Source organism: Natator depressus, chromosome 3, assembly GCF_965152275.1.
Source record: "Natator depressus isolate rNatDep1 chromosome 3, rNatDep2.hap1, whole genome shotgun sequence".
In the NCBI taxonomy this organism is placed as follows: domain Eukaryota; kingdom Metazoa; phylum Chordata; order Testudines; family Cheloniidae; genus Natator; species Natator depressus.
In genome coordinates this window covers 48250931-48267898 of record NC_134236.1, presented here as the reverse complement: position 1 = coordinate 48267898, position 16968 = coordinate 48250931, and the positions used below count along the sequence as shown (strand labels likewise).

The following is a 16968-nucleotide window of genomic DNA, read 5'->3' as shown; positions in this document are numbered from 1 at the left end:
TTGTACAGCACCTAGCACAATGGGGTCCTGGTGCATGACAGCTCTTAGGTGCTACTGCAATATAATAATAGTAGTTTTGAATAGTCAGTTTAATGCCATTTGTAAATTAGCACTATATAAATGTAATTTTGTTACTTTTTTAATAAGGAAAACTAAAATGTGACTATAACAATCTTGTTCTGATTGATACATTTTGGTCTTGGCTTGGAGAATCCTTTCTGGGGGAATCTACTGTCACACCCTCCTGCACATCCCTTCTTGAAGTAAAGACTGACTGTTTCTGACAAATGGCTTCCTCCAAGAGGACCTAATATATCCACTTACTATGAATTCACCTACTGATCGGCATATACATTTTAGCATGATTATGCAATAAAAATAAATACATCTGCATCGAACATGGTATACTATATGCAGCTTTGCACTACAATACGAAACAGGAAACAGCAGCAAATGAATCTGCAACTGGCTTCTCTACAGGCTGCACACTTCCACAAGTAATAGCAGGTGTGGATCTGGCTCTGGAGCTCTCTCTGAAACAAGCTGACAAAGAGCTGATAGCATTGTAGAGATTAGTTTCTTCTTGGATTTATTTTGCTTTTAATGCACTTTGGTTGTGATAAATTAGCTCAGTTATTCTGTGTGTAGCTAATGTCCGGAACGTGAAAGTCTTTTGCAAGGCCTGTGTAGTGATAGAACTCAGCTCCTGTTCCCAGTGTGCTTTGGTTGCAGGGTCCACATAGTGTGCACACCATTTGTGGATTATTTGCCATTTGGTTTTGGTTGTTGGGGAAAGTTGAACAATCTTCCTTCCCCCTGCTGACCTGTTATGACAATTCAACATTTCCCTCCAAAATATTATACAAGAAATTTGTGGGAGAGGGAAGGGTTGAATATAACTATGATAGGGCCAAAAGATACCCACCTGCAGTGAAACTCTGAGCAGGAGAAAAGGGCTTGGAGAAACTCAAAAAGGTGAACCTTGCAGAGTTTCTCTTTTTCGTTCTTGTACTGAAGACTGAGAGGGGTTCTAGTCTCACGGGAGATCCCCCTAATCTTGCAGAACCTGGGATTCTAAGGGGAAATAAAGTTACAGCTGCATGATTCCTGAAGCATATGGATCCCCTCACATTTCTGTCTGCCCTTCTCCTCACCTCTGGCTGCATGACTTTGGGTACGTTCTGCTGTTTCTTTGATTATACACCAAGGACTCTGCCTTGCAAACTGCTGGCACTCTGGCCCTGATTCAATGAAGATCGTAAGCACATGCTTAAAGATAGCTGTGTGCTCCAGTGGATCATGGCCAGAGTGCTGAGTACCCTGCAGGATTAAGTCCTAGGGCTGTGATCAAAACGGCTCCCATTGACTTCAGTGGGCTTTGGATCAGGCCTTTCCCTGAGGTGAGGGGAAGATCCTCAAAAGAATATTAATGCCAGTAAGAACCCTGCAGATTTCCATTTTCCCCCAGTTCTATGCTGTAGATACTCCTTTGACAACATCATCCATGTGGAACAGACTCTGTTGAACTTACAGAAATCACACTTTTATTACTCTACTTACCGGGTGGATTTCTGCTTGGAAGTCCATTGGCATTTGAGGGGAATGTCTGAATAGAGAAAGTGCTGCCTAGGTTTACTTTTCACCTTCTACCTTGCCATGCCCTCCCATACCCTCATGCCCATCTGCATTATGTAAGCCTAGCAGGGCAGCGCTTCTGCTAGCTTGTGTGAAGGGGCAGGAGTACGTCATTGCCCTTTAAACACATTTTTGCCCACTTTCACTTTTGTTTTCCCCACTCTGCTTCAGGGGTCGTTCATATCACATCCCAATGAGATGCGGTTCTTCTTGCTCTGATGTACTGTTATGTACATGCGTATGTAAAATATGTTTCATTATGTGTGTAAATATATCCTGTATATTATGTAAAAATTACCACTCTTATATTGATTATAGATTATAATCCTATTAGATGATATTGCTTGCCTACTGATGTTCTGTTCACTTGGTAACAAATTCTATGGTAGAGGTCAGAAAACAGTTTGTTCCAAACCCATATTTTCACTAATTTACAACTTCATAATCTTATGGAGAAAAAAATCCTTTGGGTTTTTGAAATTTTCCATGCTTGGTGCAGCTGAAAGACTCTGTGGGGGGGGGGGGGGGGGATGGTGGTGAGTGGGTGTGTAAACTTTAAGAAAGTTCTGTTCAGCTGTTTTTGAGTTTTGTGACTGACCAAAAAAAAAAAAAGACATTTTCTCACTGTTTAAAAAAATGGCTACATTTTTTACATACAGGTAAGTATAAAACAAAAAAGTCTGATTTTGGAAACTTAAAAGTTAAGTTTTTCCAGCAACAGCATTATCTTGGCCATGTTTCCTGTTTTTTATATTTGATGATATGCATTGAGCATGAAGAGAAGTATATCAAGCTACATGCTTAGAGTTAAAAGAAAAATAGTAGCTCTCTATTTGCAACGTTTATTTTGCATGTCCTGACCTAATTGTGCAACCCTATGCTTTCATTAACATTTTGTTGCATTTAATAAGTAGATGTGTATAATATATATGTGTACAAAGTGTACACTTACCTATGTCTGTCCTTTTGAATGTAGGTATGTATCCTGTGCATTGGGATGCCCATATGAAGGAAACATCATACCAGCTAAAGTGGCAGAAGTAAGAATCCATCTGTCTTTCATATGTTTTAACCATGCTCAAATTATTTTCTCTGTTTAATCCTAGAAGGGTCAATAATGAATCAAAATCCATGTAAAAGGAACACAAAAACCAAACAAACTCTAGACTTCGGTGAATAATTTTGATCAGCACTATCCACTTAGATGTAAAGAAAATAATGTGCTTTGGTGATAATCCGTCACAAAGCAACAAATGAGGAGTTATTTCCTTCAAACAGAAGGGCAAGGAAATACTTTAGAAAAGAGACTCAAATGCACAGGAGAATAGACCTATTGCATGAGATTATTTCTGGCATGATCCCCTGTAAGCAGCAGCTGCTGTTAAATTCACTCTGTGCCGACACCAGTTTGCTGCTCCACTACAGTCAAACTTGCCATTGAATCGTGGTCCTCTTGGCATACAGCACCCAAGTGCGGGCATCTGCAGCAGCTCCACTAGTTGAGAGAATGGACCAGGGACCCACTCACAAAATACTTTCTTACTACAAAGCTGTTGGGCATAAGTGAATAAGGAAGGGGAGACTGCTAAAAGAGGCTGCCTTGCCCAGTAGGGAAAGAGACAAGGGGCAAAGCCAACAGGAAAGTAAGGCCTGGTCTATAGTACACAGTTAGGTCGACATAAGCTGCCTTGCGTTGACTTAGCTGTGGAAGTGTCTTCACTGAAATTTGTCTCCAGCTGGCTAAGTACCTCTCTATGCCAATTTAGTAACACCACCTCCCCTAGCAGTGTAGAGTCATAGTCGATGTAATTAGGTCAACACAGTGTCAGTGTGGATACTGCGTTGCTTACGTTGACTTGCTGGCTGCCAGGAGCCATCCCCCAATGCCCAACACTGACAATACAATTGATAAAGGTGCTCCTGGTGAGGACATCCACTGCTGACAGGAGCCAAGTTTACAGACACACACAAGCGATTTAATAACTGTGGTGGCTGTATCCTGACATAAGTTAGGTTGATGCAATTTTGTCATGTAGACATGGCCTAAGAAACAGCTGGATAGGCCTCCTGGGAGTCAGAGAGAGAGAGGGAGAACTGTGGAGATAAGAGGGGAAAGAGAAATCAAGAGGCACAATAAAACAGCGGGTAACAGCTGTAAAGATTGTCATTGTGGGGAAAGACACATCACACTCTTGGCTTTTGGCAATATTCCCTTTTTTTTGCCCTATTGCTTTTGCAGCCAGTCAACATTTATATTCAGCGTGGGGAGCTTGCAAGGCATGTCCTCTATCTTCACATCTTCTCTGAATATTGGTGACCGTTGGAGCTTGTGATAATGCTCCCACAGCAGCCACACACACATGCTCTCTGGAAAATTTGCTAGATTGGAAGATATTCAGTATTTCTGAATTAACTGGTTTTAATATGAAGTGAAAACTAAGTGGCACAGCTTTAGATATAGTGATGATGACAGAGTCAGCTGTGCTGTAATGAATAGCTTGTTGCAGACGTTTCCCCAACAGGCTTCTTTCAGTGTGTTGCTTATTTTAAGGACTACTTACCTTCCTTGCACAAAACTAGTCCCTTACAGTGTTACAGTAGGAGTGCTCTTTAATGGCCCAATCCCGTAAACCTGTACTCATATAAGTATTCTGTATTGTACCTTAGAATCATAGAATATCAGGGTTGGAAGGGGCCTCAGAAGGTCAACTAGTCCAACCCCCTGCTCAAAGCAGGCCCAATCCCCAATTTTTGCCCCAGATCCCTAAATGGCCCCCTCAGGGATTGAACTCACAATCTTGGGTTTAGCAGGCCAGTGCTCAAACCACTGAGCTATCCCTCCCCCCAAATCCCATTCAATGTCTTCTTCAATAGCCATACACCAATGAGCACATTGTGAGTGATCAAAATAAAGTAGCGTCTTAAAGTAACTAATTTAGGCTCTGATCCAGCACATATGTCACTAGAAGCACGTGAGCAGCCTGGGTGGGTGGCACACAGGCACATCTGTTTATGTAATTTGCTGGGTCAGAGCTGTCACAGTTACGGGGCTAAATGCTCATCTTATACCTCCTGATCTCTTTGAGCACACCCCCTCTCAGGCCTCAGTTTCTCAGGATGGAGTCCCGTTATTCTCCCATTCTCAGAACGGACCCTGGATTAGTCTTTTGTGTCTCAACATGATTTACCTCAGCGGATCTGACTTTATGTTCTGACCCTGCAATTCTGTTCCCTCTAGGAGCAATAACAGTGGTACCAAGCCCTTTTAAAGCAAAGTATTATTGATCAGAACGAAAACATTTCAGAGAACATCAGATCTTAAAATAATAAAACAGGCAAAATGCATGTCTAGCTTACCAGATTTCTAACCATCTTCTAGTCATAGTCTGTTTCCTTAACTCACAAGCCATTTCTCTCTCCCTCTCGGTAAGGGCTACTCATGTGAGTAAGTGTTTGCAGGATTGGGCCATCAATTCCTGTTTCAGTCCACCTTTAGCACCAAGTCACTATTTGGACTGGAATAACCTAGTAAAATAGTCTGGGTAGCATAGAAAAAGGTTTTACTTTGATAATGTTAATAAAGTTGCTCCTCTTGAATATAAACCCCCCCACATGGCTAACATACTGGCTTGGTTATTCCCGAATTTCTGGAATTTTGAAGAATGTAATTCACCAGCTTTGTCCCAGAATATTAGGATGCAAATAGTTGTATGACAGTGTGAAAGTACTCGCCTACTCATCTTTCCAATCCATGAGGTTTATCTATAGTTAAAAGAAAAAAAATTGTTGTTTTTTCAAAATTCAATTTAAGAATTTAACTTTTGGTCATAGCAAGGTAATAAAGTTAAAGTCCAGAAGGGACCACCATATCAACTAGTCTTACCTCCTGTATGTCACGGGCCACCAACACCATCTAGCACCCACACACTACACTCAACAACCAAAATTAGACCAAAATATTACAGGCCAAAGGAGCCTAACCTTCCATGTGCCAAAGGCAGAAAATAGGAGGGACTGAAGTGCACCAGTGCCTGAGATCCCTGCATGGCAGAGAATTAAGTGAGATTACCCAATTAACCCAGCAAGTGACATGCACCGCACACTGTAGAGGAAGGTGAAAAACATCCAGTCACTGCCAATCTGACCTAGGGGAAAATTCCTTCCCAGCTCTACATACAGTTAGACCTTGAGCATGTGAGCAAGAACCAAACAGCTGAGTATGTGAGAGAGAGCAAATGCTGGGTGTCACCTCAGAGCACTGGTCTGCCCCATCCAGTGTCCCATCTCCAGCTGTGTCCATCTTTGATGCTTCAGAGAAAGGAGACCCAAATAAATAAAAACTAGAATACAGTTTGTAGAAAAATCCCTTCCTGATTCCTCCAGGGGACCACCTGAAGCCCTGAAGAATGAGCTTTGGGAATATCAGACATAAACCAGAAGGGACTGCCAGGGCTGCCGACCCCTGTCCCGCCCCCATCATCGCAAGCAACCCCCTCATATAATCCCACTCCGAAATGTGCCCAGCTTTCTTAAAACTAATTAAGTTGTTTACCCCCACAACTCGTATTGGGAGGCTGTTCCAGAACCTCACCTCTTTGATAGTTAGAAAGGTGTTTGAGGGCACTCAGTTGTTGAGGAGAGGAACAGGAGCAGAGCAGAATTTTTTCCTCTTCTACCTGACCCTTTTGGGCTCTCTCTTTGGAAGAAAGGGGGACTCAAAGACCCAGCAGTTGATGGAAGGAAGGTGGTTTCCAGCAGCTTATAGGGGAAGCAAGGGATAGAGATGCCTCTGCTCTTCTTGTCATCCTGAAAGTGCACCTCCAGACAATATCTTCAGCAGATAATTAAAAAGACAGTCCAGAAAAAAAAGATGCAATCTAATATTTTAAACTCATGTTGAAATTAAAAAAAACAAAAACAGATTGAGGTTTATGAGCAGAAGTCCTCACAGAGTAACAGTACCATTCTTGAAGCTATGGTCTATTCAGGCACCTGCAGTGTGTTTGACTTGCAGCAAGACATGGGCCTTCCTTACACCAAGGTACTTACAATGTAATGAATGTCCTTTTATTTTATTTTATTTTATTTTATTTTATATTAAGTGTGTGAGAAATGTATTTTGATTTGAACCTGGATCTTGGATCTGAAAGCAGGAATGGTTTTACTACATTTGCCATAGTCATAGCACTCATATCCGCCTTACAAGCTTTGAACAGAACAATTCAATCCACTTGAGTCCTTTTTCATCTGTTCTTTGAATTGAGCAAATAACAGCATTGCACCAGGACTTCCGGGACTGGTGGCAAAGCATTTTGTCAACCTCCTTCAACATATATATAGCAATCGGCTGACGATGTCCTGGAATTGCTTTAACAGTACCATGCAATACAAATGAAACTACCTTACAAAGCAATATATTTTTGTTTCTGTAATAGTAGATTTGCGGACTGGGATTCTGTTGCTGCAGGGTGTCCTTTTCAGTATGTTTGAAGCACAGGTGGGAATGCTGCAAGAAATAAACCTGTTCAGCAACTGAAAATAAGTTTTTAGACCATTTCCCAACAAATTCAAAGAGACTGTGATGGTAGTTGGAAATGCCTCCTAATAAAAAGTATGGGCTCAATCCTGCAATTCCTTATTTGCACTAAATTACTCATATGAGTAGTTCTAGTGAAGTTTACGGTACTGCTCTCATGAATAAGAACTATTCATGAGAGTAAGGGTTTATAAAATTGGGCTGTATGTTAGGAGTAAAGGAACCTTGTAGACTTTTAATTGTGTTAAATTTTTGAATTTTTTTTCATTACAATTTTTTTATTAGTGTCCAGTTTTCTAAAAATCAAGCAATCTAGGGACTAAAATTCCTTTGGTTTCCATTAGACCTTTGATTTCCAAGGAAAGAAAAATCAGGCCTCTAGTTAGCACACTCAGTCTGCTTGTTCCTGTGAAATGTGCAAACCTAAAGGCAAGTCTTTACTAAAAAGATACACAGGGAAGACAGATCAGCTGGGGAATTCCCAGGTATGGCTGTCCCTAGGGGCGTGCGGGGCCCGGGACATAGGCATCAAGTTTCTACCTGCGGGGTGGTGCTCCCCCTGGCTCCGCCCAAGCCCTGCCCCGACTCCACCTCTTCCCCCAAAACGCCACCCCCACCCTGCCTCTTCACATCCCTGCCCTGCCCCCGCCTCGCCTTTTCCCGCCCCTTCTCAGCCCAGTTCCACCCCCTTCCCTGAGCGTGCTATGCCCTCGCTCCTCTCCCCTCCCCCTCAACGCGTCCAGATGCGGCAAAACAGCTGATCAGTAGTAAGTGCTGGGAGGGAGGGGGAAGCGCTGATTGGCGGGTCCCGCCAGCAGGCAGGAGGCACTGCGGGGAGGGGAAGGCTGGTAGGGGGGCTCCTCCTCCTCCCTGCCCGCCCCTTGCCTCAGCTCCCCACTCGTCTCCTCACAAAGTACGGGGGCCCCCAAAGTGCAGGGCCCAGAGTGGTCGCCCCAATTTGCTGTACCCTAGGGGCAGCTCTATCCCCAGGGAAGTGGGTAACTTTGGGGAAGGGTTTGGGGGGTTAATCCATAAACATAAAAAAATCTTGATTCTTTTGGGTGTAATGGGAGAATGAGGGAGAGTGTTGTGACTTGATGAATTTGGCTTGGAGATTATTCCATACATGGGCACTGCCTATGAAGAGGAGAGGAACAGTGTGTTTTACTTAGATGGCAATCATTTTTTACTGTATATTCTAAGTATTATTTTTTGCTCTGGTTACATCTCATCATTTTAGAATGCTTTTCTGTTTTCTAATTAGGTGTCAAAACAGCTGTATAGCCTGGGCTGCTATGAGATCTCTCTGGGGGACACAATTGGTGTGGGGACCCCAGGCAGCATGAAGAGAATGTTGGAAGCTGTTATGAAGGAAATCCCAGTGAGTGCTCTTGCTGTTCACTGCCATGACACGTATGGCCAGGCTTTAGCCAATATCCTCACAGCCATACAGGTAATTCAGACTCTCTTTACAGATATTGTAAGTAATGTTTGCACTTTAATTCGTTTGCTAAACTTCTATGAAGTAAGTGCCAGTTACTTTCTGCATTTTCTATAGTTATTACTATTTTTGCACATGCTAAGGGTACCTCAGAACCCTGATTGTGTCATTTCATAAACCAGTAGAGACAGAAGGTGGGTGAGGTAATATCTTTTGTTGGACCGACTTCTGTTAGTGAGAGAGACAAGCTTTTGAGCCACAGAGAGCTCTTCTTCAGGTCTGGGAAGGGTCATTCAAGCATCACAGCTAAATGCAAGGTGGAACGGATTGTTTAATGTAAGTAGTTAGCACATATTCTAAGGGATCATTGTTGTAATAAACTATAAATCCAGTGTCTGGAACAGCCTCCCAGTAATAGCCCACTTTAATTGATTTGTCTCGTAAGAGTTGGTAAGGCAACCCCCATCTTTTCATGGTGTGTGTGTGTGTGTGTCTACGTACTGTATTTTCTACTCCATGCATCTGATGAAGTGGGTTTTATCCCATGAAAGCTTATGCCCAAATAAATTTTTTAGTCATTAGTTAGACACGGCTACAACTACACTGCATATTTCATAAGCCATTATCAGTTATATATCCTTATTCACTTAATGTCTTCAATGCCACACAAAATAAACACACCAAGACACAGTTGTGGTGATACTATGTGGCTTTGGTTTTAGTGGAAAACAAGAATATAAATTAAATATTAATTAGCCCTCAGGTACCACTTTGTTGGAAGCATGTTGTCTGTCCACAGGTTACCAAAGTGACTGACTGTCTAGCACCATCTAATTTAGAAAGTGCCTAAATATCAAATAGAATGATGTATGATTACTCTTTCGGTGAATGGATTTTGAGTTTTCATACCAGCCATAACAACTTATTTTGAACTGCTCAGATGGCATTAACTTAAGGCTTGTTGGTTATCTATTCCACACAGGTAGTAAATATTTTGGATTATTCTTCCATTGTTAACTTGGCTTTGGTGTTCTCTTTCTATTACCTATTTATGTACATGGAGATAGTAAAACAAGTTAAATCAAACACCTTTCTAACATGTTTAGTTCCCTTTCAAATGTGATTTTAGTTGGCAAAAAGACTTGTGTTTTTAAAAAATTGTTCCCCTTCTATACTAATACTTTTGGATAATAGATATATTGACTTCTTCAAGAAACCTTCTGTACTAATCACTTGTTTTCATTCCACTGTAATTTTGTAAAATATTTTTGGGGGCAAAACATTTTCATATTTAGACTCATTCCAAAGGAGAATTTTTTTTAAAGCTTGAAGAAATACAACTTGTTTATGTAATATGGGCTTGTGAAAAATTATCATTTTTTGTTGAGTTTGTCTTTTATTTCTGCTCTTATAATTGAAACATGGTTGTTTTTAAAAGTTCAAAAAGAGTAGCAGGGAAATGTTTCAATAGGGGCATCTTTCCCATCTTCAGGCCTTGGAGTAGCACATTGCACAGTAAGGTTATGCATCCAAGTTAAGGAGGTTTAAACTTTTGCTTATCGTATCCAAAGCTCATCAACACCCACTTTTGCTGTTGCAAACATAGCTATGTCTCCTGGTAGAAATAAATGGTATGACAGGGTCAGGCCAGATGGCTACAAGAGAGTGGTCGAAGGTAGATACATTAGTTCTAGGTTAAGCAGGTCCCTTTTTCCCTGGGTAAGATAACAGGGTCTATCCAGAACACTCAGGAACTTTCTAGAACTAATTAAGGCAGGCAGGCTAATTAGGACACCTGTAGCCAATTGGGAAGCTGCTAGAATTAATTAAGGCTAATCAGGACACCTGGTTTAAAAAGGCTGTCACTCCAGTTGGTGAGGTGTGTGGGTAAGGAGCTGGGAGTGAGAGGACATGCTGCTGGAGGACTGAGGAGTATAAGTGTTAACAGACATCAGGAGGAAGGTCCTGTGGTGAGGACAAAGAAGGTGTTGGGAGGAGACCAAGGGGAAGTAGCCCAGGGAATTGTAGCTGTCGCGTAGCTGTTCCAGAAGGCACTCTAGACAGCTGCAGTCCATAGGGCCCTGGGCTGGAACCCGGGGTAGAGGGTGGGCCTAGGTTCCCCCAAACCTCCCAACTCCTCACCCAACACAGGAGCTTCCACCAGAGGGGAAGGTCTCTGAGCTGGTCCCCGACCCACATGGTGGATCAGCAGAAACTGCGGGAATTGTTCTTACTCTTTTTTCCCCATGCTGGCCAGTGATGAGGTTATCTGAGTGAATGGCAGATTTTAGCCACGAAAGTGGCCAAACTGAGGGCTACTGTGAATCTCTGAGGTGAGCAAAATCTGCCAATAAGTGCAGGACCCATCAAGGTAGAGGAGGAACTTTGTCACAATGGATAATTTCACAGAAAACTGTAAAACCCTTGAGCATGGGAGTTCTCCATAAAAATTCACAGAGCATCGTCTTTCAAATCTCTCCTTAAAATTCATTGGTCTTATGATGCCTACAAAACACTGAACAATGACTAGGCAGCTGATGTATTAAAACTGCTACTTAATGACCAAATTTGTTTTGCTGTTACCTGGTCCTCCCTACCCACCTTTGTTTGTTTTCTCTTTTGGTTGTCTTTTGTCATATGCTAAGATAGTAATTTCTTTGCAGTAGGGATTGCCTTTTTATGATGTGCGTAGTGTGCCCAGCTCCACAGGTCCTAATCCCTGATTGGGGTTTCTAGGTTCTACCATGATACAAATAGTAAAAAAAAAAAAAAAAAAAAAAAGGAAAAGTGAAAACAGATTCTCACTGATCTTGAATCAACCTGAGTTTGTCTGATCTTCAGTACTAAATAAGTTTGTACCTAATTTGTAGTTGAGTAACTTTAGTGATTAAAAACACATAATTTCATTTTGAAACACACTATATGGTACATATTTTTTTCCTGGTGTACAAAGGATAGTGCTCTGGGATATTATATGGGTGGCTGCAGTTTAATTCTTGCTCTTGTCATTGAATAAAATAAATTCAGTCACTACCTTGCAGCTGTACGGATATTGACACATTATTTTGTATATACCAGATTGCAGTTGCTGTTTGTAATAGAACCTAATTCTGTAGTTTTGAGTACAGTTTTCTTCCAGATATATTTATTTATTTTTCATATTCCTATCTGGAAGAGTTTTTGCTTGTGGGAAGCAGGTCAGATAAAACATTTGTCTTTCAGACAAGTGAGTTGTTGAGGCATTTTTTAGGTGAGTTCTAATTTGGAAAGACAGCGTTAAAGACCAAATTTTGTACACTCATCCCCTCTGCAGAAGTTCACTGCAGATGCTAGGGTAGAGACAGGTCTTACAGTGCTAGGAGATAAGGTGTGTGGCATCTGCTGTAGCCAGTGATGAGCTGCCAAAAGGTGAAGAACTGGTTCCTTCACTCGTTCCGGGTCTTCAGCAGCACTGATGGACCTGTCGCCAAAGTGCCGCCGAAGAGCTAGTGAAGGACCCGCCACCAAAGTGCCACCGAAGACCCAGAGCGCCGCTGGGTGAGTAAAAATTGCCTAAAGTTAACCATGTGCTTAAGTGTTTTCTTGTTACAGCATTCAAAAGCTTTCTAGCTGTCTCACAGCACACTGTCTGGTTCCTTGTATTCTTTAACGACTGGTTCTAAACTAGCTTCAAAATTTAACAACCGGTTCGCGCAAACCGGCTCCAGCTCACCACTGGCTGTAGCACTATTTACATGGAAGAATGGTGTGCACTGGCTAGTGGCTCCTTCATCCCCATCATCCCATAAATCCCCCATCACAAATGCTCCTTCCATGCTAATTTGCATGTACACCATGGTAGCTCAGCTCTGTGATGTGGCCCACTGTCCAGGTTCTCCATGGATTGTGATTTCCTTTGCCTTCTCTCTTCACTTGCATCAGTTCTGCAGCCTTTCAGGGAAGTAGAGACCAGGATCTGGGCCTGTGTGACATATTGGCCTCTCTGTGAAGTACAGTGTGGGTGTAGTATTATGCAATTAAATTAATTAGGGAAAAAAAAACTTGTTGAGCAGCAAATTCCACTCCTTCTGAGTCACTGCATACTAAAACCCCAGACTAAGAACTATTGTATTTCCTAAAAACCAATAAATGACAGCAGGGAAGCCACAGATCATTCTACACTAATTTAGTCAGTGCTTGGATGTGAGCTCTCTTGTAACTCATACGTGGAGCAGGAAGAGGTGTTGGTGATTTCAGAAGTAATTTTTTGTACCAATCTCATTGTGTCATGCAAGTTTATACAATTCCAGGACATCTTCTTTTGGATGGGGTTGAACCAAAATACTATAGGACTGACAGGATGAATGTGCATAAGAAATTAGCGGGGAAGTAGCCTTACCATTTAAGTAGTGGGTTTTTATGTGTGTTATTTTAACAAAAGGGTAGGTAGTGATAGATGACAGAAATTAGGCAATCTTTAAAAGGTAAGTATTTTTTTAAGTTGTCGAGGGGAATAATAAAGATGAAAAGCATTGACTAGAAAGATGTTTCTTTTTTAAAAGATTTTTCTGTACAAATGTAAAGAACATATGAAGCAATATGTCAAAAGAATTAATAAAAGATTTTAAATAGACTGATTGACTAGCTGAAACTTGGCTGAAGGAGGAAATTAAAATATCAGAATATAGAATGTATAGAAGTGACAAACTCAGCAAGACTGTATGGGGTGTGGCTACTTTGTTAGGCAAATACAATATTTTTGAGTAAAATTATGTATGTAGGCTGGATAATGTGATAAAGAGAAAATTTAGCTGAAAGAAACAGTGAAACATATTTATAGGAAACTATTATCAACCTCTAAGGGAGAATAAAAAGATCAGGAAATTTCTGTGTAGGAGAGGTCCAATAAAGTTAGAACACTGATTGCTGGTGATTTTAGTTACCTTGAAATTGACTTGCATAGGATTTGAAGAAGACTAAGATAGGGAGTGTGTTTTTATACACATAGCACAGTACTGTAAACCCACTTAAATAAACTTAAGGGTAAATAAGTAAACACTTTTCAACATATTGGAAATGAATATATTGGGTATGGGGAAATGCTAGATTTATGCATTAATAATTTGAACTAAATAGGGATTTGATCCTGTAAATTCACACTTGGGTGAATAATGAATGGCTGCATGAGTTAATCTTTTTGACACCATTTTGAGTATGTTTAAAAATAAAACTGTAGTCACTCATTTTCAAATAACTAACATTGATAAATGTGTTCCTCTGCTGAAGATGAGTGAAAGAAGCAGCCAAAACAACAAAAAAGAGGTAGACCTAAAACCCTTGAATTTTGATGGAATGTGGAAGAAAGGGAAGATAATTTTTACAATGAAAAATAGACTAGAAAATCCACTTATGCAAGGCTGGTATTCTGCACTGGAATCTGCAGGCTTGGATCCCTGCATGTAGTTGTGTAAAAAGCTGCACGAACCATGCTAGTAGATCTGAATGCATGATTACAGTTAGTGGGGAGGAGTGGAGGTGGATGGGCTAAAGCATATATATGTAGGATTGGCCGAATTCAATTGTTACTTTTTTATAATTGTTGGACAATATCAATGCTTATTTTAAGCATTTATTATCTATTGATTTTTAAAAAAAAATATTCACAATTATGCAAAATTACGGGTTTTAAGCATTTAAACATTATTTTTATCTATTTAAATGTTTGCAGTTGTGGGAAATTTGGGGAGGCTAGATAATGGGGGGCTAACAAAATAACTATTTAATGGCAGTAGATGTCAAGATTCAACATCATATGTCAAAATATAAATAATTAAATATTTTAAATCAAACTAAGTTTTCAAGAAGCATTCTTCTTTCTTTGCCTATCTGTACATTTTTGATTATCATCAATGGAAATATTTTTTTCTCTGTTTGTGTATGTGTGTGGTGAAATTGACCTCTAATGACATTTACCAATAAAAATCGAATCCTTCCAAGTTTCTCTCTCTCTCTGTATGTATATATGTGGGTCTCACAATACATTTTCTCTTTACCTTTTCTTGTATTTTTGTGTTTGTCAATTGATGGTTTGTGTTTTTAATGAATTGTGTATGTGAGTTCATAAATTTATTCTCTTAAATCTATTTAAAAAAATCAATGCTATATATTTTTTAAAAAGTAGACCTTTAAGAAACTCGCAGTTGTCCTAGGTTCATGTGAACACTTTCTTTAGTTTTAGTTTTCATGAGTTTCACGTCTCCTGGATTTTTTTTCCCCTCTGAGTTTCAGTTTCAGATACACAATCCACATTAAAGCCAGCAGGTTTTTCCTGGTTTTGTGTTAAAATCATGAAACCACTAATTTTGTATTATTTCAGTGCAAAACTTTACATGGTCTCTGTAAACTTTGCCTATGTTTCCTTGAAAGGGTTCATGACGCAAAGTGAAATCTTTCAAACCAGGTGAGTTTGTTGCAAACTTATCACACAACTTTAATAGGAAAGCATTGTAAGACACTACATATACAAAATACAGAGTAAAATTAAAAGTTTTGGTCCCAGTTACCAGTGTCATCCGTGGGACTGTCCCAATTTACTTGAGGGATTGCATCACTCTGTGTGATCATGACATCCCACAACAGCGGTTTGGTCAGAACATAAAAGAAAATGAAACACTGACACTGGGATGGGTTCAAAAGTGGAAGGCTCTGGCTTCATTAATATTTATCTTTAATGGAGAGCTAACCCCCCAAAATACCAGAGGTTTGTGGTCCAGTATGGTGTTAAATGACCTCCATGCCAAATAACCAGTATTCAGGTTTGGCTCTCTTTAGCCCCGGGAATCAGTCCACCTCTAATCTTCTCCCTCTCCCTCTGAGTTTGAAAGTGGTGGGGGCTGGGGTGAGGGTGAGGGTGAGGGTAGACATGAAGGATAAATTCTGCAAAGACTTAAATTCTCTCCTTCTTCCTTCAGGCTGATATTGCCCAACAGTCGTCTACCAGCTCTCATGTTCACCTCCAGGAGTTGCCCCCCCCGAGCCTCTCATCTGCACTGGACACTAGGCACAAGTTGCAATGACATTACAAACTCACTTAAATTTACAGGTTTTATAAACTGTCTTTACTCCTTATTAACCTTAAACTGGGCCTCCAGGATGTTGGAAGGAAGCCGAAAAACTTTGTCAATCTTCCTCAGAAGGAAAAATGTTCCTTATCCCCAAAACAGGCAATGAGTGAGTCCTCGAGAGGACAGAGGGCAACGTTTCTCACACTGCTGTAGGGGGGAAAGACGGTTTTATAGGTAGGTAGCTGCCTAAATTCCTGTTTGAATGATAAACTTAATGCAGGGATTAGGCAGCCTGGAGCCTTGTATAGGCATCTTTTAAAATTATTAAATGTTAAAAAGCAAAAATAATTAGAGTAGGTTTAGTGAAACTATTGGCATTATGTTACACATAGGTTCTTACGCCAGCAGGGAGGCATTATACCCAATGCATGAGGCTCAAGCAGTCATAAGAAATGGCTTCTATTTCTGGCTCTGCCATTGACTTTCTGTGTGGCTGTTGGCAAATTACTTCTCCGTTACGCCCTGTGTAAAATAGAGTTGATACTCATCTTCCTTGTAAAATGCCATTAAATCTATGGATGGAGAGCTCTGTAGAGGTGCTAATTATTATTATTAGTGCAGTACTGATTCAAAGGCTATTTTCAATGCATAATGTGGAAACTATAGGGACAAACTTTTCTGAAACTTAGGAGGTGTGGTTTTTTGAATAAATGTAATTTTATGATGAAAAGAGGAAAGAATGAGAGGAGGAAGGGCAATAAAAAGCAACAGAACTATTAAGTTGTGTAGACATGCCAAGTGACCTAATTATTGTCACTCTTGCCCTCCTTTCCCGTCCACATTCTTGTTTGTTTCTGACCTTCACCAGTGTTGTGTTGAATGTAAGTTGTACAATTTTGGGGGGAGGGTGGCTTGTCTTGTAAAGTATCTAGCATATTTTAGGGTGCTTGAAAAAATACAATAGTATACCTGCTTTGGGAAAATAAGTATAGAAGATGGACAGGTTGTAATTGCCAGTATTACAATTCCACTTTGTTCAGTAAACTGCTATTTAAAAAGGAAAAGCACAGCTTGATTAAGAATAGCCAATATGGGATTCAGGAAGGGATGGTCATGCTTCACTATTTCACTGGAATTCTTTGAGATGGTTACTGCCAAAGCAGACAAAGGATATGTAGTGGCCATCGTATGCTTTGATTTTTCAGAAAACAGTTTACAGTGTTCTTTACTGGAAGTCAATGTTAAGGCGTGGAAACATGTAATAAGTGGAAAGTTGGCTAAATGGCAGGAAACAAATGGGAGTTGTAAAATGG

At 40.5% G+C, this 16968-nt stretch overlaps 1 protein-coding gene across 6 annotated transcripts in view; it reads left to right on the top strand.

Annotated features, from left to right (window-relative positions):
• Window positions 1–16968, top strand: part of HMGCLL1 (3-hydroxy-3-methylglutaryl-CoA lyase like 1) — a 109970-nt gene that overhangs the window by 58748 nt on the left and 34254 nt on the right. For all 6 annotated transcript variants that reach the window (XM_074947845.1, XM_074947843.1, XM_074947842.1 and 3 more), the window contains 2 exons: window positions 2612–2675; window positions 8436–8624. In XM_074947845.1, the coding sequence (XP_074803946.1) occupies window positions 2612–2675; window positions 8436–8624 (253 nt within the window). The remainder of the gene's footprint in view (window positions 1–2611; window positions 2676–8435; window positions 8625–16968) is intronic.